The 25,529-nt window shown below is 54.1% G+C and overlaps 1 protein-coding gene across 6 annotated transcripts in view; it reads right to left on the reverse strand.

The window, feature by feature from the left end:
- Positions 1-25,529, reverse strand: part of LOC117871364 (sodium-dependent proline transporter-like) — a 45,330-nt gene that overhangs the window by 12,922 nt on the left and 6,879 nt on the right. For all 6 annotated transcript variants that reach the window (XM_034759284.1, XM_034759286.1, XM_034759288.1 and 3 more), the window contains 6 exons: positions 21,093-21,232; positions 11,773-12,001; positions 3,653-3,784; positions 2,146-2,294; positions 1,359-1,408; positions 495-633 (listed from right to left, as the gene is read on the reverse strand). In XM_034759284.1, coding sequence (XP_034615175.1) covers positions 495-633; positions 1,359-1,408; positions 2,146-2,294; positions 3,653-3,784; positions 11,773-12,001; positions 21,093-21,232 — 839 coding nt within the window. The remainder of the gene's footprint in view (positions 1-494; positions 634-1,358; positions 1,409-2,145; positions 2,295-3,652; positions 3,785-11,772; positions 12,002-21,092; positions 21,233-25,529) is intronic.

Consider the following 25,529-nt stretch of genomic DNA (forward strand, 5'->3'; position numbering starts at 1 on the left):
CCCCCTCCATCCCTGCACGGCCACACCCCCAGCTCTACCAACCCCCTCCATCCCTGGCACGCTGCACCCACCAGCCCCCCACGGTGCTGACAGCACCACTGGCTGCTTACACCCCCCCATGAGAATTCATGAGACATGGCCCCAGCTCAACACCGATTAGACCACGCGAAGGCAGTGCTATCTAATGGTCAGCGACTCCGCTCCGAGTGACCCCAATACCTCACGCCCTGCCTCAGTTTCCCCATGTAAAGTGGGGATCAGACCCACCTACTTCAGGGAGCAGGGACCGGGGACTGTGATACTCAGGCATCAGCGTTGGTAAGAACGTGCCCACTGACCAAGCTTCTGGGGGCATTTACCTCTTTAAAGGACACACATGCAGAAAACTCTGGGCCTAGCCAGCACATGGGGTCCCCCTTCCTTTGGCTGCCGCGGGAACACGCTCCAACAGGCCCACGCTAGCAAACCCCGGCCACGCCCTGCCCTCCGCTCACCTTGCCCGAGCTGCGGATCCCCTTTAACATGCACAGGAAGATGACGATCCAGGCGACCAACAAGCATATGGCGAGTGGCCACCTCACCGGGCCCGGGTCGTGGAGGCCAGAGCTGTGCGTCACCCCCAGCACCTGCTCGCTGCATGGCACAAGCGCAGGTTAGACACGCGGAGCCAGCCTGCACTGAACACAGGGGGTCGCCCCCCACCCCCCGCGGACCAGAATGGGTGTTAAATCCTGCCACTGTGCCCACTACCAGATCCCTTTGCCCCCTCCTGGCTTCATACCTGCCTCCTACATTGGCAACACCTTCCCACCCACCAGCCAGCCCCCTCTTGCTCATGACACAGGCCTACATCGGGCATGCTAGGCCCGCTACCCCCACAGTCAGTTTGCCAGCACTGGGTCTCTAGCGGCTTGAGGCAGGGACCTGGTCTCCGTGTGAGCTGTCGAGAGTGACACTGACAATGTGGAGACATGACAGTATTGCAGGCGATGCTTCCTCCAAGCCCAGCCTGGAGAGGAGCTTACGGCTTCAGCCCCACTGCCAGGGTAGGGGGTATTCTGTCGTGCATTGTGCGCCCTGTGACAGTGAGTTCACGGGGGATTCCCTTGATGCAATTGTTTTTCCCGCCACGGAGTCCTGGCCCCTTATCCCAGCACCCCGTCGACTGCAGTGCCCCCAGTGCCGAGAACGGAGCTGGCAGAGGCAGTCCCCGAGCGGGCGGAGGTGGGTGAGGCTCCCACGGGAGCACAGGGGCTCTGTGGGTGAGAGGGAGAGCGCCAGGCAGGTTGGGACCTGCAGCGAGCGGGGAAGGGCAGTGAATCAGTCTCAAACGCAAACACCGTAACGCAGCCACTCACTTCCAGAAGGCCTCGCTGGCGCTGAACCGACTGGAGTTTCCTGATGTGTTCTGCAAGACACAGAGCGGGCTGGTCACCGGCTCCACCACCCTACGCTGGCCGCCCCCAGGCAGACGTTTCCGCCCTGTTCCTTGTCCCACAGCACAGAGAGGCCGGCTCCCCAGAGAGCTCGGCTCCTAGCAGCTCTGGCCTGACTGCTTGCTGCTGCCCCCACAGGGCCAAGGCAACACCTGCTGGAGGCTCTCCGTTGGCACTGGATCAGGCCCAGTGTTTGCTAAAGGACACAGCCGGTGGCCTCTTGGTTTGGCCTCTGCCCTGCATCTCACAGCCTGCTCCTCCTCTTCCCTCACCTGCCCCGGGGACTGGGCGTGGGAGGGGCCCGCTGGGCTGGAGACCCCCTCTGGCCAGGTGAGGAGCAGGGCTGGGTAGCTCCTGTAGGCGGTTCCATCTCCTCTGTAGCCGGGAACCAGCCTGCACCACGGGGTGGGGTCCCTGCAGGATGCTGCTTGTGGGGGAGGGGGCTGTCACCTGCACCTCGCCAAACGGCAAGAGGCCCCAGAGGGAACAGCAGCATCCTCGCACTATGGCTGGCTGGCCCCATCTCCTACAGTAGCCGTGCCCCGGGCCCAACAGCCGCACATCCAGAGGCCCTGGCTGGCCCGGACAGATGCCCCCTCCTAGCCCACCCACAGCAGCACGAGGAGCAGCGCCTGGCCAAGCCGCCTAGTTGAGGGGAATAACCCAGCCCGCCCCGGTGGAACGGCCGTCCGGGAGGAAGGAGACAGACCTGGCAGAGGGGGGCGTTCTGCGGAGCGTCACAAGACCAGGGCAGGGGGCTCTGGAAGGACATGCCCAGGTAGTAGAAAGTCCAGGCAATGATGACGTTATAATAGAGCGACACCAGCGAGGAGACGAGCAGCATGCCCACGCCGATCCCTGCAGGGAAGGAAGGGAGGAAGGTGCAGCTGACGCCGGTCCTGCTTGCTCACCCCCCCCACTCTCCCCCGCGGGCCTCGATAGGGATCGAAGCTGGGCCCTTTGGCATTCACAGCCGGCACGTCTGCTGTACGGTAGTGGTGCCTCTGGGCCTCCGTCGCTGAGCAGGGCCCCCAGCGCTCCATGTGGCACAGGAGAGAGACGGCTGCTGCCCCGAAGCGCTCACACGTCACTCATGAGACAACGGGTGGATGGAGACAGGCGGGGGGTGCACGAGCCAAGAGTGTGAGTGGTGCTGGGCGTCTCTCCCTCACACGCTTGCACTGAATGGTGTGGGGCCGGAGCAAGGACCTGCTGCCCGAAACCTGCTGCCCCAGTGGGTTTCTCTGGTGTATCAAGGTGGACGACTGAGGAGACGATCGAGAGAGAGTTTTGCTCTGTGAGCTTAGAGCCTCCTCAAGTGAAGAGTCCCCACCCAGTCCCACTCCCACGGGTCTGGCGGGGGGAAGAGCTGGAGACAGTCGACAGCTTGGCTGAGCACCACAGCTCTGCTTGGGAACCATCTGCTGCGGAGAACGCTGACGGCGCCGGAGACCTCCCGCACTTTACAGCCATTAGAGCAAGAAGGACGCTCTCGCGGCTAATGCACAGGGCAGGAAGTCAGGAGCCCGGGCTCTGTGCCCAGCCTTGCCAGTCACTTGTGGGACTTGACGTTCCCAGGTGCCCAAAGCCTGGTGGATTTCGTGGGGGCTGCCATGCTGGGCACATCTGGGAGGTCAGGCCAGGCCATTGGCCTCTCTGGGCGATGGAGACAACAGACGCTCCTCCCAGGGAGCCATGAGGGGAGATTCTTTAGTGCTTTGAAATCCTCCAGGGACGCGGGAGGAGAAGCTGGGTTTTGTGTTACAGCCTATGGGGCGGGCTGCTCAGAGCTGGGGGTCTCGGAGAGGGCTGCAGTGAGGAGAGGGCGCCGACCTTGAAAAGCAGTTCAAGGAGGCATTTCCTGGTGCTTGAGACAGTGCAGAGACAGCTGGGGGAGTGGATAGACCTAGCCCGGAGGCTGGGGGGGGCTGTGCTAAGGGATGTGGTCAGATACGGGATGGGGGTGGAGCTCTGCCAGGCCTGGACGGGGCGGACAGGCTGTTTGAACTGGACTCGGTGAAGGAGGGATCTACAGCGGGAGGTGACGTGGTCAGAGCGAGAGGCAGAGGACCTTGTCCACTGTGGTTTGTGGGTGACGGAGAAGAAGACTGTGTCCAGGGGCCAGAAGTGGCTGGGGAGGGAAGACGTACAGGGCTGGCTCTCCCCACGCCCTGCTCATTCAGGGGAGTGGGACGCTGCACCAGGCACGGACTCACCTTTCAGCAGGGGGCAGCACTTCCAGACGGTGATGGGCCCTGCAGCGCCATACTGGCCGAGGCTGAGCTCCAGCAGGAACAGGGGCAGGCCGGTGAAGAGCAGCATGACGAAGTAGGGGATCAGGAAGACCCCTGGGGAAGAGGGAGCAGACACGGTTAGCAAGGAACTGGGACGGAAGGAGGCAAGAACTCGGATACTCAGCCACAGGGAAGGGGTAGAACAGAGACCCTGCCTCTCAGGAGCCCACAGCTGGTGGGAGAGCCAGCGGCCAGGGCAGAACAGGCCTGACTGCCACACCCTGACAGCCAGGTTGTGGCTGGGGAAACCTAGCGCAGAGGCAGCACGTTCAGCTCCAGCCGCTGGCGACCTCGGCACAGGGTGCGTTCCTGCTTTACCCCGCCATTCGGAAGGCACGTTTGACGCAGGGAAATCACGTGTCTGGGTTGAGACACTGAGGCGTGGGGCAGAAGGGGCTCCCAGCCCACTGAACTCCAGCCCGCCAGCCTCGCCCTGCTCCTTCCGGCACTGACAGCCAGGAGCTCTTTCCCCGCCATTGGAAAAGGATCTGTAGGGGGATGAATGACAGCCTGTCAGAGCAGCACAGAAACCCCACCCAACCAGGGGCTCTGCTTCTTACCCAGCTCCCACCCATCGCACCTCCTCGCCTGTTCTAACTGCCGCAGGCACCGTTCCTGCATGGCAGGTCCTGAGCTGATTTTACTGACGGGTAAACTGAGGCACAGAGAGGGGACAGGACTGGCGCGTTCCCGACTCCCAGCCCTGCTGCTCTATTGACCAGTGCTGGGGGACATTCACCCCACAAGGCACAGGTGCTGCTAACGGCCCCCGTAAACCAAACTCTGGGGGTGGGGGTGGGATTCTAGTGGCGCACGGGCCATGTGTAGAGCCACTGCGCAGGGGTGAGCTGCAGCCAGTCAGTGGCATGTCTTGGACACGGACACGGGCAGAGAGTGAAATTGAAAGCAGCCCCACGCCGTTTTGCACGGAACAGCAGAGCCAGGTGCTAATTTGTCCCCAAAGGGGGTCGCTTGCACTGAACACGTCGCCCAGGGGAGGGAAATCCACCTTTGTCAGCTCTAGGACGGGCCCATCCTTCCACTGCACATGGGGCGTTTTCCACTGACGAAGGGAAATGTCTGACGGGAAGGGGTGGAAGGAGATATTTTTTCCATTTCAGTCAAACACTCACACTGAGCATTTTCCAGCGTCACCATGAAACCTCTGCAGAGCTCAGTGTTACAGGACGATTCCAGACTGACTAGCAACCCCCTAAATATGGCCTCCTCCACACAGCTACCTCTCCAGGCCCCCCACAGCCAGACCCTCTCAGACATAGGAGAGCAAGCAGGACTCTCTCTTGCTTCATTGCGAGTGGAAGCTTCACCTCAGTTTCAGCGACAGAACCTTTATCGCCCATAAGAGGGCAGCAAAACACACAACACGCGGCGGGTGTTTAGAACCCAGCCCTGGAAGCCAGAAACTCTTGTGACTTGTTAAGTCAAATCAATTGTATCTGGAATCCAAAGAGTTGACACAACTATAGGCTCCTATGATGTTATTGTTAAAATAAGTCTGCCCTTGGGCTACAAGCGCACAGACACTGACGGGCATCAGCTAAATCCCTCCAGGAACAGAAACCACAAACTTAGACTCCCCCAAAAGACCCAGGCCCCTAACAGTAGTTCCACTAATTCAGATGTTGGACACACACGTATGGCTCTGTACACACAGGTCTGGCATACTCCATCCTGGAGAAGGCAGCAGCTCCCATGAACACACAGCTTTCCTGTGCTTGTCCACTCAATTCCCACCCATGATGGTCCATTCCAGCCAGCCACATAAAAGGCAATGCCATCCCATCACGTGTGCTGTCATTCATTGCCCTGACACACTTCGGAGACCCTAGGGTGACCAGATGTCCCTATTTTATAGGGACAGTCCCGATATTGGGGCATTTTATTTCTATAGGCGCCTATTACCGCCCAACCCCATCCCGATTTTTCACACTTGCTGTCTGGTCACCCTAGGAGACCCACGTAGGAAAAGGGTCCAGTCACTTTTATGATTTCCTAACACAAGCCCGTCACCAGCACAAGCTCCCCAGTTCAATACAGTCCTCGAATACAGAGAGCTCCTTTACTAAACCAGCGCCAGAACTAATGCTCCAAACCAGTCATCTTCTGGAAGGGGCTACAGCACGGTGCCTTCAGAGAGCCTGGAGAGACATCTTGTGGTGAACACAGATTTGTCAGCATAGAGGCTAAAATACAGATGCAGTCAAGGTATCTCCCCTTGTGTTGCATGCACAAACTGGCTGGTTAGGGTTGTGTATAAACGCCAGGGAGCTGGCAGTGAAAAGTCTGTTTTTAACTCCTGAGGGGATTCTGCGCCAAAAAAATTAAAATTCTGCGCACAATATTTTAAAATTCTGCAAATTTTGTCTGTCAGTAAATAAATGTGGAGGCTCCAGCATGGCAGGGGGAGCACCGGCCACTGGCTGCACTGAGGTGGGAGATCATCCTGAAGCCCCCACCTTCCCCGGTACAGGGACTCGGTCATGAGGCTGCACCTGACCCTGACACAGCACAAGGGCTGGGCCTGCCCCAGAAACTCCCCAGGGCTCTGCCCCTCTGTGCCAGGTGCACCAGGTGTGGGTGGGCTGGCTCAGCCCAGCAGGATCCCAGTATGGAGGGGCTCAGTGTGGGGGGATCCAGGTGTGGGGTGAGAGATTTCTGTGTGGGACAATCTGGGTGCGGGCAGCTCAGTGGGAGATCTGAATGCACAGGGGCTCATTGAGGGGTTCCGGGTGTGGGGTCAATGGGACACTGCAGGGGATCCCAGTGAAGGTGGTTGGGGATCGGGGGGGGGTCTGGGTGTGGTTTGGGTGCTAAGGAGGTGGGACTTGATGGGGTGGGGGGGTCCAGGTGAAGCTGGTTGGGGCTCAGTGGGGTGGGGATCCGGGGGTGGGGGGCTCATCAGAGGGGACCAGGTGTAGGGGGGTAAAGCCTGTCAGGGTGAGGGTTCGATGGGCCTGCTTAGCAGAGGAGCCCCAGCTGCTGCTGAGGGAACACCGCATGCCGGGCTCCCAATTCCCCTATCCCCTTTTCTTCTCCACCCCCCCCCCCATGCCCTATTCCACCCCCTTCCCTCATTTCCCCTGCCCCACCGCTGGCAGTTGCTGCCCAGAAAACAGGAAGGCTCCCAGCACACAGAAGGGGAGAGGACTGGCACTAGGACCCAGGAGGCGGCGTTCAGCTGCAGATTAGTCAGCGGAGCCCAGACACAGCCTCCTTCAGCTGGGCAGAAGGGGGGGGGGGGGGGCAATGGCACGTAACCCTGTGTGCGCCCCCAGGCCTCGCCTCTGTTTGGATGGGGGGCAATCCCCTCCCCCAAACTGCACCCATGCTCGCCCCTTTCCCCCCACCCACGTGGCTTCCCTGCCATTTTCTGCAGGGAAACACAGGAAATCGGCGGGGGTGGGGTGGGAGGGGCATTTTCTGCGGGCATGCGGTGATGCAGAATCCCCCCAGGAGCAGTTTTGATCTCCTCCCGATAGAGCCCCCCCACCATGACTTTGCAAGACGTTAGACACTGGTCGGATTGGAGTGGCCCTGCTTGACACAGGTGCTTTGTGCTACCGCCTGTCACAGAACCATAGAGACGGACCGTGAGAGGTCGCCTAGTGCAGCAGTTCGCAAACTATGGGTCAGGGCCCTGTCTTAATGGGGTTTCCAGGGCCAGTATTAGACTTGCTGGGACCCGGAGCTGAAGCTGAAGCCTGAGCTTCATCCCCATCCCGGGGCGGCAGGGTTCGGGCTCTGGCCCCCTCTCCCCGCACCCAGGGCCATGCAGTAATTTTGTTGTGAGAAGGGGGTCGCGGGGCAATGACGTTCGAGACCCGCTGGCCTAGTGCAGCCCCTGCGCTGAAGCAGGGCCAAGCATACCCAGACTTGCCGCAGGAGGCCAGGCTACATGGCCCCAATGGTCCCTTCGGTCTAGGAGCAGGGCATTCACGCTGCCGCGAGAGGTGTGGTTAAAAGTCTACCCAGAACACCTCTCCCGGGACAGCATCAGCAGCACGGATGCTCACGTGCTTCCGATCTGCACAGCGGTGGATAAAGCCACAGTGTCTTCATCTTGCCCTGCAAGAGAGCCCGCCCATGGCGCTCTGAGCTGTGAGCCTCTCCATTCTCATTGCTAACTCCCTTTCTGAGCTCTCTTGTGCTCCTCTCTCCGGCTCTGCGACTCTCACTAGGCCTCCTCTGGAAATCTCCTTCCTCGCCCCTCCTCCCCCACCTTCAGCTTCCTCCCTGTCACCGCATTGGGACTCTGTGCCTGCCCTCAGGGCCCACCATGCCCCTGTAAGGGACTGTTGCCCCCGTACTAACACTCAGTGGTGGGGTTTGGTGGCTCGCTCCCAGCACTGAAAGGGGAGGGGTCAATGAGAAATGAGCGTGAGACTGACAGTCCCCAGGAACAATGGGGAGAGGCCAATGCTCCAGATCAGCCTGATTGACAGGGTGGGCAGCTAATCAGGGAGTCAGGAGGCCAGAGGGGTCCCATCCTCCGTGTGAACTGGAATGGCCTGAGTCAGACAGAGTGGGGCTGAGCTAAGGAGAGAGCAGGGGCTGAGCTGAGCTGCTGGGAGCAGAGCTGCAGCCCCAAAGCCAGAGCACAGCCAGAGAGAGCAGAGCTGTGGTGGGGGCAGAGCTGCAGCAACCAGAGCCAGAGGGGCCAGAGAAGCAGCCCAGGGGGCTGGAGGCAGAGCAGCAGCCGCCGGGCTGAGGCCGAGTGGAGCTGGGGCTGGGGCTGGAGCCATCCGGAGCCGGGTGCAGTGAGCAGCTGAGGAGAGTGAGGGGGACCCTGGGCAGTGGGCCCAGCACAGGGAGACGCCTCAGCCAAGAGGCCTTGCAGGCCAGACTTGCAGGGGGATCGTAACCCCGACCGGGCGGGGGCGACGCTGGGAAGAAGGGTCCTGCCACCTAGAGCCTGGGGGCGTGTGGCCACCGCCAGAGCAAGTGTCCAACCCGCAGCGTCTCTGCAGCACGGCCAGGGCCTGAGGAGGAGGCCTGGAACCTACAAGGAACAGACTGAACTGCCCTGACATTCCAGAGACACTGTTTGTGATGTTCCCGGCCACAGAGCGGGGTGACGTGTTTCCTTCAACCTTTCCCATTTTTCCTTATTCTTTTTTAAAATTAATTGTTAATTAAACAACTTGAATTTGCTTTAAATTGTATGAAATGATCAGTGGGTCAGGGAGGTGCCCAATGCAAAGAGTACCCCGGAGTGGGGACACCCTAGCCCCTGTCCTGGGTGACCACAGCAGGGTTGGGGGTCGAGCCCCCCAGGAATCCTGGGCCCAGCCTTGCCGGGATTTACAAGGACTCTGCCAGACAGGAGAGTGGAAGGGGAGTCCTCGAGGGCAGGGAGGCCTCTGGGTAAAGGAAGTGGGAGCGAGGACTCAGATCCTTTCGCTAGCCCATTTCACCGGGGTAGTGCAGAAGCCAGGAAAGTTCCTCCCAATAGTGGGACCATTCCCCCACTTACACCTCCAAGGCAGGGGAATGGGGCCACTGGAACTGGCTAAGGCACATGAGGGTTAACGCCCTCCTTCTGCAGGGAGGGACAGGGAGCAGGCACCTCTAGCATCCAAGCACCCCTCTCCTCCACCAGACACCATGCTTCGTTTAGAAGAACGCCGCCTGCTCAATCCGCAACACTGCTCTCCCAGAAGTACCCTGAGGTTCCTTTGAAGATCTCCCCAGCCAAGCAGTGCCCAGGACTGACCCTGCCTAGCTTTGAAGGCTGCAGGAGATCACAGTCCACAGTTGCACGCAGAGAATCTGAACAGAAGGCCTGGATGCCGTGTTGCTGTAGCCGTCCTGGTCCCAGGTTAGAGACAAGGTGGGGGAGGGAATCTCTCTGATTGGACCAACTTCGGTTGGTGAGAGAGACCAGCTTTCAAGAGCCACAGAGAAGAGCTTTGTGTAAGCTCAAAAGCTGGTCTCTCTCACCAACCGAAGTTGGTCCAATCAGAGAGATTCCCTCACCCACTTTGGTCTCTCTCTTTGCAGTGGGTCTGTCCATTCCGAACGACATACTCCCTAGATCATTTCAGTAGGCAAGCGCTCAATTGGGAGCTGCTTGGCTAGCCAAAATCTGCAGCTCTCCGGTGCACAAGGAAAGCTAGATCAGACCTGATCCAGTTAGGAGACCCGATTCCAAGCTCCTCCCATACCAACCAGCCAGCACTAGTTTCCCCTCTCTACTGTGTGCATTGCAGAGGGGATTAGCTGTGCTCGGCAGGGAATCTTGCACCATGAGGTAATCCCCAGAACCTCCCTTCATTAGCAGTCACTAGGGGCTCCCTGAGGGCATGGCTAATTACTCAGGCAGGCTGAACTGCTCCTTTAAAGCTGGAGAAGAGGTCAGGCAAGAACCCCAACAAAGGGGCCTTAACACACTTTGAACTTGTGTCAGGCCATGAAGGCTGCCTCCAAGAGCAAATGTGCGCTGGAAAACCCAGCTTGGTCAGTCAATGCCACAGCAGCAGCAAGAACAAATTAACTGCGTCCCCCCGAAAGCAAAAACCCCACTGCTTGGAAATAGCTGAACGATTCCAGCTCCACTGGGCTGCCCTGGGGTAACATCTCTGGGGCACGTGTCTCGCAGGACCTCAGACGTGTTGCTCTTGCACTGATCTGCTCATTCAAGGGCCAAAGTTGAGCTCAGAGGCCCAGCAGCCTTGACTGGCGTGTGCTACCTTTCGTTCCAAAGCCGCCAGGCAAGACTCTCCAGATTTGGGGTTCTATTTAGGGCTGGGAAGAGATTGCTCCAGTTCATAAAGTGAGTTACCAAGTCCCCAAAACGTCGCTTTCTGAAAACGTATGGATCATCTGCCAGCAGATAAGCCAGACCCCTTCCTTTACAGCCTGCCCAGGACCAATAAAATATAATAAGGGCTTTTGATACTGACCTCTTCATAAACAAACTAGAGAAATACAACCTAGATGGAGCTACTACAAGGTGGGTGCATAACTGGTTGGAAAACCATTCCCAGAGAGTAGTTATCAGTGGTTCACAGTCAAGCTGGAAGAGCATATCGAGTGGGGTCCCACAGGGATCAGTTCTAGGTTTGGTTCTGGTCAATATTTCATCAAGGATTTAGATAATGGCATAGAGGGGACACCTACAGTTTGTGGACAATACCAAGCAGGGAGGTGTTGCAAGTGCTTTGGTGGATAGGATTAAAATTCAAAATGATCTGGACAAACTGGAGAAATGGTCTGACGTAAACAGGATGAAGTTCAATAAGGACGAATGCAAAGAACTCCACTTAGGAAGAACCCATCAGTTGCACACATACAAAGCGGGAAATGACTGCCTAGGAAGGAGTACTGCGGAAAGGGATCTGAGGGTCACAGTGAATCACAAACTAAATACGAGTCAACAGTGTAACGCCGTTGCAAAAAAAGCAAACCTCATTCTGGGATGTATTAGCAGGAGTGTGGTAAGCAAGACACGAGAAGTAATTCTTCCGCTCTACTCCACGCTGATTAGGCCTCAGCTACAGTATTGTGTCCAGTTCTAGGCGCCACATTTCAGGAAAGATGTGGACAAAATGGAGGAAGGCCAGAGAAGAGCAACAAAAATGATTAAAGGTCTAGAAAACATGACCTATGGGGGAAGATTGAAAAAAATCAGTTTGTTTAGTCTGGAGAAGAGAAGACAGAGGGGAGACACGATAACCGCTCAGGACCTCTGAGGAGCAGCGGTGGGAACAGAACCCAGGTGTCCTGACTCAGTCAGATCCCTACCCGCTAGGCCATGCCACCACCCACAAGTGGCCCTGCTATTAGACAAACACGGCTCCATGCAAACAGCACCATCTGTTCGGATTTCGTCTGGGACTCGGCAGATATTCTGTCTCTGCTCATCACCAGCTTCCCACCACCTGATGGATCCAGGCAAGAGGAGTGTGATCACGTGACCCGAAGGCAGATGCCTCCCACTGAAGGGATCAGTTACCTATTCTCATCTGCTTCAGTCCAGCATTATCAGACAGACAGCAGCAAAGAGGCCTGCAGGGACTCACCTCCTCCATTGCGGTAGCAGAGATAGGGGAAGCGCCAGACGTTGCCCAGCCCCACGCAATACCCGATGCAGGAGAGCAGGAACTCGTACTTCCCACCCCACGTCTCCCTGGGCTGGCAGGGGGCAGCATCTGGGGTCACGGGCTGGATCTGGAAGGCAGGTTGGGGCTGGCTCACGGACTGCGGGTGTTCAGACTCCAGGGTCACACCGTTCAGCTGGACCGGACTCCCCTGCAGTGGGAGGAGAAGGGGGAAGAGTCAGAGATCAGACAAATCCCATTCAGCCGCAGTGCCAGCATGCTCCCATGCCCCCGGGAGGGAGGGTGAGTCTGTCAGCCCACAAGCAAGTTCTGAGCAACCTTCTCCCAGGCACCTCTCCTGAAAGACCCATGCCAGCAGCCCCAACTCACAGAGGAATGGAGGAGGCTGTCCCATTGATCTAGGCCACTCAGCCAGCCCCCATGGCTTGGGACAGAGCCCTGTGGAGGGATCTGGAGGGAATAAGCCCCTGCGCTGGCCCTTGGGGAGATGGGCCACATGGGATGACGGAGGGCTCTCCTATTTCTAATGGCTCTGATCCACCCATCTCCCTCGGCCCAACCCTGTCGGCCTGTGTCACCATCAGCTTGGTCAATGTGGCCACAACTCAGCCCTCAACCTTTCCTCCCAAGGCCTCTCCACAGCCCCTGTTCTCCGTCACCGCATGCTGAGTGAACCACCGTCCTCTCCAGCAACCAGGCCCGCCCCCAGTCAGCAGAGACTCCTCGCTCCGCCCCCACACACTCAGGCTGTCCACATCTCACTGCCGCCTCCCCCCAGCATTTCTCAGCTCCGTCCTTTTCCTTCTGTCTCTTGCCCAGGCCTCACATCGTGCCTTCCCCACCCCCAATCCATCCCTAACACGGCGAGGGCCATCTTCCCTGCCAGTCACACTGGCACCATGTCTCCTCACTCCCCTTCTTCTTGGGCATCGAGTCCAAGCGTCTCAGCCTTGGCCCTTCACAGCTCAGCCACTCGCTCCCCATCACCTCCTCCACCCAGCTGGTGGGACCACCCGCGTGTCTGCTCCTCACAAATTCTCTACCACACCCCCGCCCACAGCGCAGCCTCCCTGAACTGCTCCATCAGCCCACCAGCCTCTCCTCACTGCTTCCCATCCCCGAGCCAGATAGGCCGCTGCCAGGACGCATGCAAGCAATCGGCCCCTGTTTGATGGCTGGACTGTGGTTAATACCTATGCAGCAAGGTATCTGAGCGCTGCCCTCTCGCCCCATTTCATCAGCCAGGTGTCTCCTGTCTAGGGCAGGAACTGTATCCACCTGTTTGCGCAGCACCCGGCACAAGGCCCAGATCCTGATCAAGGCCTCGTATAAATCCCCCTCTTCTCCAGCTGGCAGAACTCCAGTGCAGCTCCAAGCCTGCTTCGTCTAGGTACGAGGAAACAAGCATGTGGGGGTGGGGAGGTCGGGGGGGGATCACTTTCCCTTTCACCCAGGGACTGTCTGATCATCAGCACTTGCCATCCCCCTGCACAGAGGCTGCCAGGACTAGCACCCTGGCAGAGCAGCACTGCCTGGACACCATCTGCCATGGACAGACAGATCAGCAGCTCTCATCACTGGCAGCTGCCTCCCCACTTCATCAGCACCTCCCTTCACACATCACCTGTCAGAGCAAAGCCTGCAACTGCCAGCTGGGCTGGACAAGGCTTGGTCTCTTAGCAGCACTCAACAGGGAAAACACAGACAACAATTCAACAGGGAAACTCAACTGCAAGCAGCAGGGCCATCAGAAAACACACCCAGCAAGCCAGGAAGGGGTGGCTTGGGATTCCACGTAGAGCAGTGGTTCTCAACCAGCGGTACGCGTACCCCGGGGGGTACACAGGGGTCTTCCAGGGGTACATCAACTCATCTAGATATTTGCCTAGTGTTACAACAGGCTGCATAAAAAGCACTAGCAAAGTCAGCACAAACTACAACGTCATACAGACAAAATGAGAAAGTCAGCAAGATTTCAGTACTCGTGTGCAGGGACATTTTTGTATTCTTAGGTCTGATTTCATAAACAAGTCGTTTATAAGTGAGGTGAAGCTTGGGGTACACAAGACAAATCAGGCTCCTGTAAGAGGCACAGTAGTCTGGGAAGGCCGAGAGCCACTGATGCGCCGGGCTGGGACGTAGCGCGTACAGCTCCCCCAACTCACAAGTTCCCTGGTCGGCGAGGAGTGGGATCCGGGGAAAGGTTTCTCGTTTGCGCACAGTACAGAACCCCGGCACAGATCAGCACCTGCTCCTTAGCTGGGCTCAGGGCTGGACCAGCAGAGGGGGATGCAGCCAGGACGGAGGTGCACTGGCAGTGATGTCGTCGGGGTAGGACGGGAGGCTGAAAGCAAGGAGCACGCTGCACCGGCAGAGGTATCTGGCTGCACAGGGGAGCAGCGTGTGCATGCTGCAGAGAAGTGCTGTCCATCTCCGGCCAGCACTGCCAGCCCCTCGCTGGTGTGAGCGCTAAACTCGTGCACGAGGCCTGCTGAGACAGAGGGAATTTGAACGGGTTTGTGTCAGGGGCAGCAGCTCCCCTCCTGTCCCTGTGTGTAACATGGCAGGTGCGTACGGGTAGGCCAGCTCCAGTAGGCCCTAGAGAATCCAGACCCACACGCGTGAGGGGTGGGGAAGCCAGCGACTTGGCACCAGTTATCTCAGCATTGAACTCTGGCTCCCTGCAGAGCGGGCTCAGGTCCCAATCTCACACCTGCGCTGTGGTACCAGAGGGCTCCCCATCACCTCTCCCCGGCCCCCCCTTGTAAGGGGCACGGCACCACCAGTCTGCCTGCTCCCAGAGCAGAGCTATCACACGGGCACACGGGATGGGAAGGAAGCCTGGGGGCAGGGCACAAGGGACCCAGAGCTGCAACATTTGGATCCACCCCAAAATCTGCATCTGGCCGTCTCTAGCATCAGCAGGGCCAGCCCCAGGCCTAGGGGACTCCAGCCAGCTCACACTCCACCTATCTCACTTCTCACTGCCTCTGGCACCGAGGGGGAAGGGCGCTGGAGGCAGCTGAGCCAGCAGGCACCCTGAGAGAGAGGCAGGCTGAAGCAAATGGCAGGACAGGGCTTGATTAGTGCCTAGGACACCAGAGGAAGGAAGGAGCAGAGAGAAAGGGCTGCAGGGAACGTGGCAGATGCATGACTCCCAGGGCTCTCGGCAGCGGCTGCCGGCAGCGTTGATATGAGTGGAGCAGTGGATTTCACAGTCTGCCAATCTGCAGGGACAGTTAGCAGCAGTGACTGAGTGGGGGGAAGATTTCACCCAAATCAGACTGCAGGGTGGGAGCTGAGTGAGCCCTCGACACTCCCCAGCCCCCAACTGAGGTCAGCTCTGCTCCTTGAACCCTAACAGCAGCCGGGATGCTCTGGTGGAAGCCGGAGACCTTGGGAGCCGGCAGCAGCTTCTCCCTTTTCTCCCTTAGCAGTTCCTGGGGTGGGGTCTCAGGAGGCAGGACACTGTATTTTATACAGCGCTACACTGAGAAGAGCCAGTCGCCAGCAGAGACGGAGCTGGAAAAACCAGGTCAGAGCCAGCAGGTAGAACCGAGAACGTAGGGGCCAGTCCAGTGAGTGCTGGGGACGCTCAGTGCCCTAGAGAAGCCAGTGGGGCCCAAAGGGGCTCAGCACCCAACCGGGTCAGGTCCTTAAGTTATAAACTCCTCTGGACTGAGTGTAATCAAAGCACCATGCTCTGGCATTGAAGACTGTCAGGTTGAAACACACACAGGCAGCATGGTTTGGAGCACCGGCCACAGGGCCAGGAACTCATGAGTTCTAATCCCAGCTCTGCCACTGATTGGCTGTGGAGCCTTGGGCAGACCACTTAACCTTTGTGACTCAATTTCCCCATCTGTGAAATAGGGATAATGATATTTAATCATCTACTCCACAGGGGAGGATTATTAGTCAGTGCTGTCAGAGCCCACTGTAAATTGTGTATCTTGACTTAAATTTCCCTTTTGAAACAATGGGTTAGGTCATGGAAAAACTGTTTCACAAAACGCAACTGCTCTGGAAAATGGCCGTAGAGGGGTCACAGAATCCCAAATCCAGCACGTTCTCCCAACCCCACCTCTGCCTCGAAGAATTACAGAAACCATAAGAGTGACTGGAGGTCAGAGCTCGTTTTGGAGCAAGGCTGATTATTATGGAAATTGAATACTCTGCACCAGTGCTTAATTTGTAATGAAAGAGGTTCAGGACTCAAGCAATGAGGTGCCGGGTCTCAAGCAATTCTTTTACATTCATAACTGATGCAGCAATTCAGAGGCGCCGGGGCTCGGGACCGCCAGGCCCGGAGGTGCCGGGACCACCACAAATTAAGCCTTTTCTGCACTTACAGCCTCACTCAAAAGATCTGAAAGTCCTGCACAAACATGAATTTGTCTTAGCCAGGCTGGTCAGTATTGTCACCCCTGGTTTAGAAATGGGGCAACTGAGGCACACAGTGATGAAGTGACAAGCCAAAGGTCACACCAAGTGGCAGTAGCAGAGTAACTGAACCTAGAAACCCTAACTTCCAGGCCCCTACTTGAACTATTAGAGAACGCTACCTCCAACCTCACTTCTCTCAAACTAAGATTGTTTTTAGGGAAAGACACAACATTTCCTGTGTGTGTAGGGTGGGAGGGGGAAGGATTCTGATAGCCAAACTGGGCGGGAGGCAGAAGTTCTCTCGGCCCCTTAGCATTGGCCGTACTACCTGCAGAGACTCCATGGATGGATAAAACAGACTCAACGCCTGCAAAAGGTGCTCGTAGCTGATCCGTGGAACACCATGCTGCCAGCACACTCTTACCTCCCCAGTTCTCGGTCACACCCACTCGTTGCATTGTCTTAACTTACACCACAAGCTCTCTTACTATGCATTCCTACAGCACCCACCCGCACAACGGGGCTCGATCCTGAGTGGGGCCTCCGGGCGCCTATGCAATATGCAATTGGTCATTTTAACTGGCTCTAAATCCTGGCACAATTCTTACCACCTCCCCATGCTTCTCTTGTAATGGGTGTTTTCAACTTCACACCCACCCCTGCTCCCTCAGAAGTAGGTAACAGCAGCAAAGCACATTCCCCAAAGTGGCACGTCCTATTGCTCAAGTCTATGTCGCCAGCTGCCTGCCGGTCATTTCCCAGCCTTGGCGGCCACATCCAAGGCACAACAGCCTCTGCATGCTGGGAAGCAGAAAACAAGTGACAAAATACCACAGGGCCGTGCCACGTCTCTGTGCTCACACGCGGTTTCCCATGAGTTTTTAGTTCTGTTCATGCACGGAAGAGGTATTGCATGAGCAACAGCTGCCCTGACCACAGCCCCACTTCAGTTCCCTTGGCCTCTGCGGAGGCTGCTAACAAGAGGGGATCAGTCAGGGCCAGCTTCTGGAGGGTGGATTTTTTGATGTGGAAGCCCTGTTGTCTGCTACAAGCCAGCCAGAGACCCAGACTGGCAGCCATATTGCACATAAGACACTAGACACCCAATCCTACCAAAAAAGGCTGTACTAGCTGCCACAGTGGTGTTAAGGACAGGTCGGCCAGTTTAACGGAGGAAGGATGGACTAAGGGTTAAGGTACTGGAGTGGGACCCAGTAAATCTAGGTTCTATTCCCAGGACTTCCAGTGATACCTTGGGCCAATCACTTAGTCTCCTGGTGCCTCAGTATCCCCGCCTGTAAAAGGAGGGTGACAATAACTCCCCCCAACAGGAGTGTTGTGAAGACTAACTCATTAATATACAGGAGGTGCTCAGATACGACGGCGACCATGTAAGTGTCTAGACATGGAACAAGTTTCAGAGTAACAGCCGTGTTAGTCTGTATCCGCAAAAAGAAGAACAGGAGTACTTGTGGCACCTTAGAGACTAACAAATTTATTAGAGCATAAGCTTTCGTGGACTACAGCCGAAGAAGTGGGCTGTAGTCCATGAAAGCTTATGCTCTAATAAATTTGTTAGTCTCTAAGGTGCCACAAGTACTCCTGTTCTTCTTTNAATGGTCCATCTCGCCTAGTATCTTGTCTCTGCCAGGGGCCAGTGCCAGACTAGGGCTCCTAGGCGCGAAGATAATAAAAATAATAAATGTAAGGTGTTCAGAGAGATGGCACCCCCTCGGCCCCTTATGAATTTCCCCTGGATACCATGCTTTTCAGACAGTGTCTGTCCATGTCTGGAAGGCAGGCAGGGGCAGCCTGTTGAGCTACCCGCTAGAGTGCCACTGGAAAGAGGTTCTCCCTGCTGACTACTTAAGCAATAGCCTATTGGAACTAAGGGGCCACATCGTATACAATAATACACGTACGCTAAACACTCCTGACTGCTCGAGCTACACTGTTCCATGTCTAAAGAGAAGAACAGGAGTACTTGTGGCACCTTAGAGACTAACAAATTTATTAGAGCATAAGCTTTCGTGGACTACAGCCGAAGAAGTGGGCTGTAGTCCATGAAAGCTTATGCTCTAATAAATTTGTTAGTCTCTAAGGTGCCACAAGTACTCCTGTTCTTCTCTTTAGACATGGAACAGTGTAGCTCGAGCAGTCAGGAGTGTTTAGCGTACGTGTATTATTGTATACGATGTGGCCCCTTAGTTCCAATAGGCTATTGCTTAAGTAGTCAGCAGGGAGAACCTCTTTCCAGTGGCACTCTAGCGGGTAGCTCAACAGGCTGCCCCTGCCTGCCTTCCAGACATGGACAGACACTGTCTGAAAAGCATGGTATCCAGGGGAAATTCATAAGGGGCCGAGGGGGTGCCATCTCTCTGAACACCTTACATTTATTATTTTTATTATCTTCGCGCCTAGGAGCCCTAGTCTGGCACTGGCCCCTGGCAGAGACAAGATACTAGGCGAGATGGACCATTGGCCTGACACCGTGCGGCTGTTCTTATGTTCTTGGTCAAGGAGCAGGAACTCCATTGCGCTAGGCGCTGTACAGACACAGAACAAAACAATGGGCCGTGCCCCCAAAAGCTCATGGTTGAAAACAAGCGATGAAGAGACAGACCGATGGGGGAGCACAACGAGGCCATCCTGCTCTGCCGTTGGCAGCGGTCTCAGGACACCAGCTGGTTTTTTTGTAGGCCTCATGGCAAAGGAGAGTTTTGTGGCGAGATTCGAAGGCGGACAGTGAGGTAGCTCTGTGAGCGATTACAGGGAGGGCCTTGCAGGCGTGTGGGGCAGCGTGAGAGAAAGCACAAAGCTGTTTGTTTTGAAAGCTAACAGGTGGGTAATGGACACTGGTGCTCTTGGCCTGGCCCTGTTAACAACAGAGGCCGACAGAGCCCGTTCGGACCCTGCTGAGCCCGAGCGGCGTATTCGTTACACCCAGGCTGGCACGCTGTGTTTCACAGTGTTATTGTGCAGTTATCTCAATTCCATAGCTATCGTCTCTGTGTACAGTAAACACACCAGGGCCGGCTGAGCCACCGCCCTCGGGTGGGTGCCGTCATGTGGTACCGCCCAGCAAAACCCTGATCGTTCACATTCCTTTCAGCAGGAGGCCTGCACGGAGTCACAAGTTGGGCTCTGCGATGGCAGGACCTCAGGCGAGAGTGCCCCAAAGACTACTGGGGGGCAGGGAGGGGAGGTGGGAGATCAGAGAGTTGCCATGAGCCATGATAACAGGGGACGTGTATGGGATCAGGAGTTTGCCAGTCCCCGTCCCAGCCCCCTTATCAGGAGGGGAGATGGGGCCGATCTGCATGGTGCCCCCCCCGTGCAGTTGTGCTGTTTGTGGTAGGACCAGTGCTGATGACAGGGCCCTGTTGCTTTTCTCTGGGGTGCAGCAACACAAGAACCATTGCCAGAAACCTGAAAGGGCAACCACACCCCAGCATAGCCTGCAGCTCTCTCAGACAGGCCGGCTTTACATGACTAACGCCCATGGCAGGGTCCCCCGGAAACCCAGCTGCACAGAACCAAAAGGCCCAGGATGGCAGCTCTGAGCAGTAGACACCCTTTGCCTCTGTGGACCCTGCGCTGCTAACCCACAGCACCACACGCTTAGTCACATGGGGGCTGCAAAGGCAAGAAGAGGAAGAGGGCTCTGTCTATTTCAGTCTCCTACACAGACACTCTGGGAGCCGCAAACATTAGTCACATCTGCTCAGTGCCATCAGGGTACGGGCTACGGTGCATTAACTGGGTCTGATGTATGGGAAATACACCAGCCACAGTCTTTCCTGCATGCCTGCAGCAAGTCAGACTAAATTAGTGGGGTGGAGAGAGTCTGGTGCATCTCACTTGGATCAAGAGAGCACTGCATTCTGGGAGTTCTATTCTCCACAGGTCTCACCCTCCTCCCTCATATTAAAGGAGAAGGCAGGTGCAAACTGTTTCATTTCCTGCATTAGGTGAAACTTTTATGCACCTGGCAAGTTGTGAGTGTCACCACATCAGCGTGGGAAACCCTGTTCCAGACAAGGGATGGGCAGGATCCGGATAGGATTTATGGTCTAGGAGTTTTTATACTCCTCTGTTGGATTGTGATGATAAACTATCAGAGCTAGAGGCACAAAAATAGGAAACACCACCACTATACAGCTACACTCCAAAGGATATAAATGATCTGATTGAAGCCTTTTTGAGCTTGGATTCTTTGTAACCAGATGCAATATGTACTATCTTAAAGGTGCTTCGGGGATTAAACACACACACAAAATCCCTCCAAGGAAATCCAGAACTAAGGCAATTAGTGGGCCAGATTCCAATCTCAGTCACTCCAGCAGAGACCCACAGTAACACCAATGAAGCAAACAGAGTCATCACTCCAAATCTACCTGTGTAACCAACCAAGATCAGCATCTGTAGCAGCCTGCTACAGGCTAATGGGGAAGGAGGTGCAGGAGAACCCTGCTTATGGTAGGAGCTACAAAATGTAACAACAAGGGGAGTTAAATACACACAGCCAGCTTGGCAACTCTGAACTCCATGGCTTTTGATGGGAGCCTGTCACCTCTAGGTCGCAAGTTCAAGCCAAGCCCAGCCCAGCCAACAGCGGGAGAGGAAGAACTGGAAAGTTTGGTGCTCAGGTGAAAGTAGTTGTGTGCATGGGATGTCTCAGACATATGCTCAAATCTCAACAGGGAGCGATCCCAGCTGAACGGGGGCCTCAAGAGCTCCCCCTTCCCAAGTCATGATTCAGGTGGGGAAGCCTGCCCTAGGGCTGCCAATCTGCACCCAGTCTGGGGATAATCAGAGACTCGCAGCCCCATCCCCAGACACCTAGAGAGGAAGAGTCCTAGTCCTAGTCCTAGCCCAAGCCCTGCTATACTCACCGGCATCACAGTCGCTGGCATTTCCTGCTCCGGGGAGTCACTCTGCCTTACGCCCTCGCCGGACCATCGTTCAGGGAACAGCTTCATTCCAAGCCTGCGGGTGAATGAAAGGAGCCGGCAGAGGAAGAACCTACTCCAGCCTAAGCCAGGGCAAGGGAGGAAGAGACACAGACATTAGGGAACTGTAGCCCATATCGCTCTCACCTGGGGGCCAGGTGAAGCCCCGCCCCTTAGCCTCACATGTCACCTGGATTCTTCACAGTAACCAGAACCCACCCTCACTCAGGCAAGGCAGCTCTCCCCAAGCTTAAAGAGACACGGTCCCTTTCTGTGCATGCAGCAGGCAAAGGAATAAGGGAGATGTCACACAGCGGGAGGCTGAATTACTATTGTTGCCTGCCTGGGAAGGTCTTAAGGAGCTGTGTGCTTTGCAGACCTGTGAAGAGACATGGTCCCTGCCCTAAGGAGCTTGCTTATGGGCATCTCCCATCTTTGGCAGGGACCAGGAACACAACTTGGTAATTAGGATGAATTCATTAATGTTTGTGCACTGCTAATTACACATCGCTCACCTCCCATGGGGGCAACAAAGTGTCAGGATCAATGTGGGGAAAGGGGCAAAGAGTCATAGATGTCCCTGCAAGCCAAACTGTACCCTTCAGCCCTCCCCAAGGATGGACCTGACCCTTCGCTTCTCCCCAAAATTCAACCTGACTTCCCATCTCCTGGACTTGGTGGAATGGGGGACGTGTTCTGCTTTGTACGCAAGAGGGTGCAGGCTCAATCCTTCTAGAGAGAGAGCTGGTCCAACGGTGAGGGTGCTAGCTGGGCACAACCCAAGGTCAACTCCATACTCTGCCCCAGATTTCCCATTTGACCTTGGTCAAGTCTCTTCGTATCTGTTTGCCTCAGTTTCGATAATTGCCCCGTCCTACCTCTCCCTCAGTGGTTGTTGTGACATTAAAGATTGTACAGTGCTGAAATGCTATAATAATAGGAACCATAGAAGTACTTACAATAGAGAGGTAACTTCAGCCTCACTAGTGAACAGACTTTTGGATATGGAAGGTGTGGCGAGCTATTCCTAAATGGACCGTTCAGAACAGCTCCGGTCTCAGGAAGCTCTTTGAAATGGTTTACAACTTTCAGGCTGACCTAAGCGTGGGCAGAAGCTCTCAGGCAGAATTGATTTAGCTGCCCATTAGGTACTGCTGTTCTTATCTGCAGAGCCAAGGGAGGTGTCTCAAAGACCTCCTTTAGCATATTCTCACACTGAGCTACACTTCCCTCGCAGATGCATCTCAACACTGACGTCACTGAAAGCATTATGTTAAAAGAACATTGAGATTCTCATGGGTAATAATTTATGCATGCCAGAAAGAGTCCAAAAGGCATTTATACACAAGACACACAATGGTGTCCTTAAGAGCCACTGCTTAATCCACTGCGCTTTCTAGGCTGCAGAAAACACTGTACATTGTCTAGTCGGAAATAACACATGTTCATGCATTTGTAGACTGTATCAAATGAATAGAGGCAAATATTTCCTACTTTTGGGGTACTTCCCCATGTAACCTGAACACTAGGCTTAGCAGAATTGTTACGAATTTAAATGGATCGTATCCATGTTTATTTTGAAACCATTTAAATGTGTATGTATTTCAATTGTCACATTTGTATCAGACAATAGTTATTTAATGACAGTAAACAGAGATTCAAAGAGCTAAAGCTCTAGAACTGTTGACACACAAATTGACAATCTCACATGTCAAAATATATAAAGTAAATATCCTCATAAGTTCTCAAGCAGCATTTTTCTTACTTTGCCTATTTGTAAATTGTGATTATTATCATTGGAAATATTTGTTCATCTGTGTCTGTACAGTGAAATTGACATTTATTAACATTTACAGATAAAAATTGAATTCTTCCAAGCCTACTTAACACTCATTTAACATAGTTTTTTAAATAGAATTTCCTAGGGTGGGTGTTTTTTAAAAAGAAAAAAAACACAGAGAAAAGGCCACACACCACCATGTCCCTCACAAGGTCCATAGGAGGGAGACCCTCCCTCTATGCCAGGGGTTGGCAACCTTTCAGAAGTGGTGTGCCAAGTCTTCATTTATTCACTCTGATTTAAGGTTTCGCGTGCCAGTCATACATTTTAATGGTTTTAGAAGATCTCTTTCTATAAGTCTATAATATATAATTAAACTATCATTGAGAGATGGTTCAGTGGTTTGAGCAGTGGCCTGTTAAACCCAGGGTTGAGAGTTCAATCCTTGAGGGGGCCATTTAGGGATCTGGGGCAAAACTGGTACTTGGTCCTGCTAGTGAAGGCAGCAGACTGGACTCGCTGACCTTTCAGGGTCCCTTCCAGCTCTATGAGATGGTATATCTCCATATATATATATATTATTATGTAAAGTAAATAAGGTTTTTAAAATGTTTAAGAAGCTTCATTTAAAATTAAATTAAAATGCAGAGAACCCTGGACCAGTAGCCAAGACCCGGGCAGTGTGAGTGCCACTGAAAATCAGCTCACGAGCAGCCTCTGGCACGCATGCCATAGGTTGCCTACCCCTGCTCTATAGATTCATAGATTCTAGGACTGGAAGGGACCGCGAGAGGTCATCGAGTCCAGTCCCCTGCCCGCATGGCAGGACCAAATACTGTCTAGACCATCCCTGATAGACATTTATCTAACCTACTCTTAAATATCTCCAGAGATGGAGATTCCACAACCTCCCTAGGCAATTTATTCCAGTGTTTAACCACCCTGACAGTTACGAACTTTTTCCTAATGTCCAACCTAGACCTCCCTTGCTGCAGTTTAAGCCCATTGCTTCTTGTTCTATCCTTAGAGGCTAAGGTGAACAAGTTTTCTCCCTCCTCCTTATGACACCCTTTTAGATACCTGAAAACTGCTATCATGTCCCCTCTCAGTCTTCTCTTTTCCAAACTAAACAAATCCAATTCTTTCAGCCTTCCTTCATAGGTCATGTTCTCAAGACCTTTAATCATTCTTGTTGCTCTTCTCTGGACCCTCTCCAATTTCTCCACATATTTCTTGAAATGCGGTGCCCAGAACTGGACACAATACTTCAGTTGAGGCCTAACCAGCGCAGAGTAGAGCGGAAGAATGACTTCTCGTGTCTTACTCACAACGGAATCATGTTTGCTTTTTTTGCAACAGCATCACACTGTTGACTCATATTTAGCTTGTGGTCCACTATAACCCCTAGATCCCTTTCTGCCATACTCCTTCCTAGACAGTCTCTTCCCATTCTGTATGTGTGAAACTGATTGTTCCTTCCTAAGTGGAGCACTTTGCATTTGTCTTTGTTAAACTTCATCCTGTTTACATCAGACCATTTCTCCAATTTGTCCAGATCATTTTGAATTATGACCCTATCCTCCAAAGCAGTTGCAATCCCTCCCAGTTTGGTATCATCTGCAAACTTAATAAGCGCACTTTCTATGCCAATATCTAAGTCGTTGATGAAGATATTGAACAGAGATGGTCCCAAAACAGACCCCTGCGGAACTCCACTTGTTATATCTTTCCAGCAGGATTGGGAACCATTAATAACTACTCTCTGAGTATGGTTATCCAGCCAGTTATGCACCCACCTTATAGTAGCCCCATCTAAGTTGTATTTGCCTAGTTTATTGATAAGAATATCATGCGAGACCGTATCAAATGCCTTACTAAAGTCTAGGTATACCACATCCACCGCTTCTCCCTTATCCACAAGACTCGTTATCCTATCAAAGAAAGCTATCAGATTGGTTTGACATGATTTGTTCTTTACAAATCCATGCTGGCTATTCTCTATCACCTTACCACCTTCCAAGTGTTTGCAGATGATTTCCTTAATTACTTGCTCCATTATCTTCCCTGGCACAGAAGTTAAATTAACTGGTCTGTAGTTTCCTGGGTTGTTTTTATTTCCCTTTTTATAGATGGGCACTATATTTGCCCTTTTCCAGTCTTCTAGAATCTCTCCTGTCTCACATGATTTTCCAAAGATAATAGCTAGAGGCTCAGATACCTCCTCTATTAGCTCCTTGAGTATTCTAGGATGCATTTCATCAGGCCTTGGTGACTTGCCGGCATCTAACTTTTCTAAGTGATTTTTAACTTGTTCTTTTTTTATTTTATCTTCTAAACCTTAGAAGTCATTAAGCATCTCTGCCATTTCCAAGTTTCCTGTTACTGTTTCTCCCTCCTCACTGAGTAGTGGGCCTACCCCGTCCTTGGTCTTCCTCTTGCTTCTAATGTATTGATAAAAAGTCTTCTTGTTTCCCTTTATTCCTGTAGCTAGTTTGAGCTCATTTTGTGCCTTTGCCTTTCTAACCTTGCCCCTGCATTCCTGTGTTGTTTGCCTATATTCATCCTTTGTAATCTGTCCTAGTTTCCATTTTTTATATGAC

Source organism: Trachemys scripta, chromosome 1, assembly GCF_013100865.1.
Source record: "Trachemys scripta elegans isolate TJP31775 chromosome 1, CAS_Tse_1.0, whole genome shotgun sequence".
NCBI classification, from domain to species: Eukaryota; Metazoa; Chordata; order Testudines; family Emydidae; genus Trachemys; species Trachemys scripta.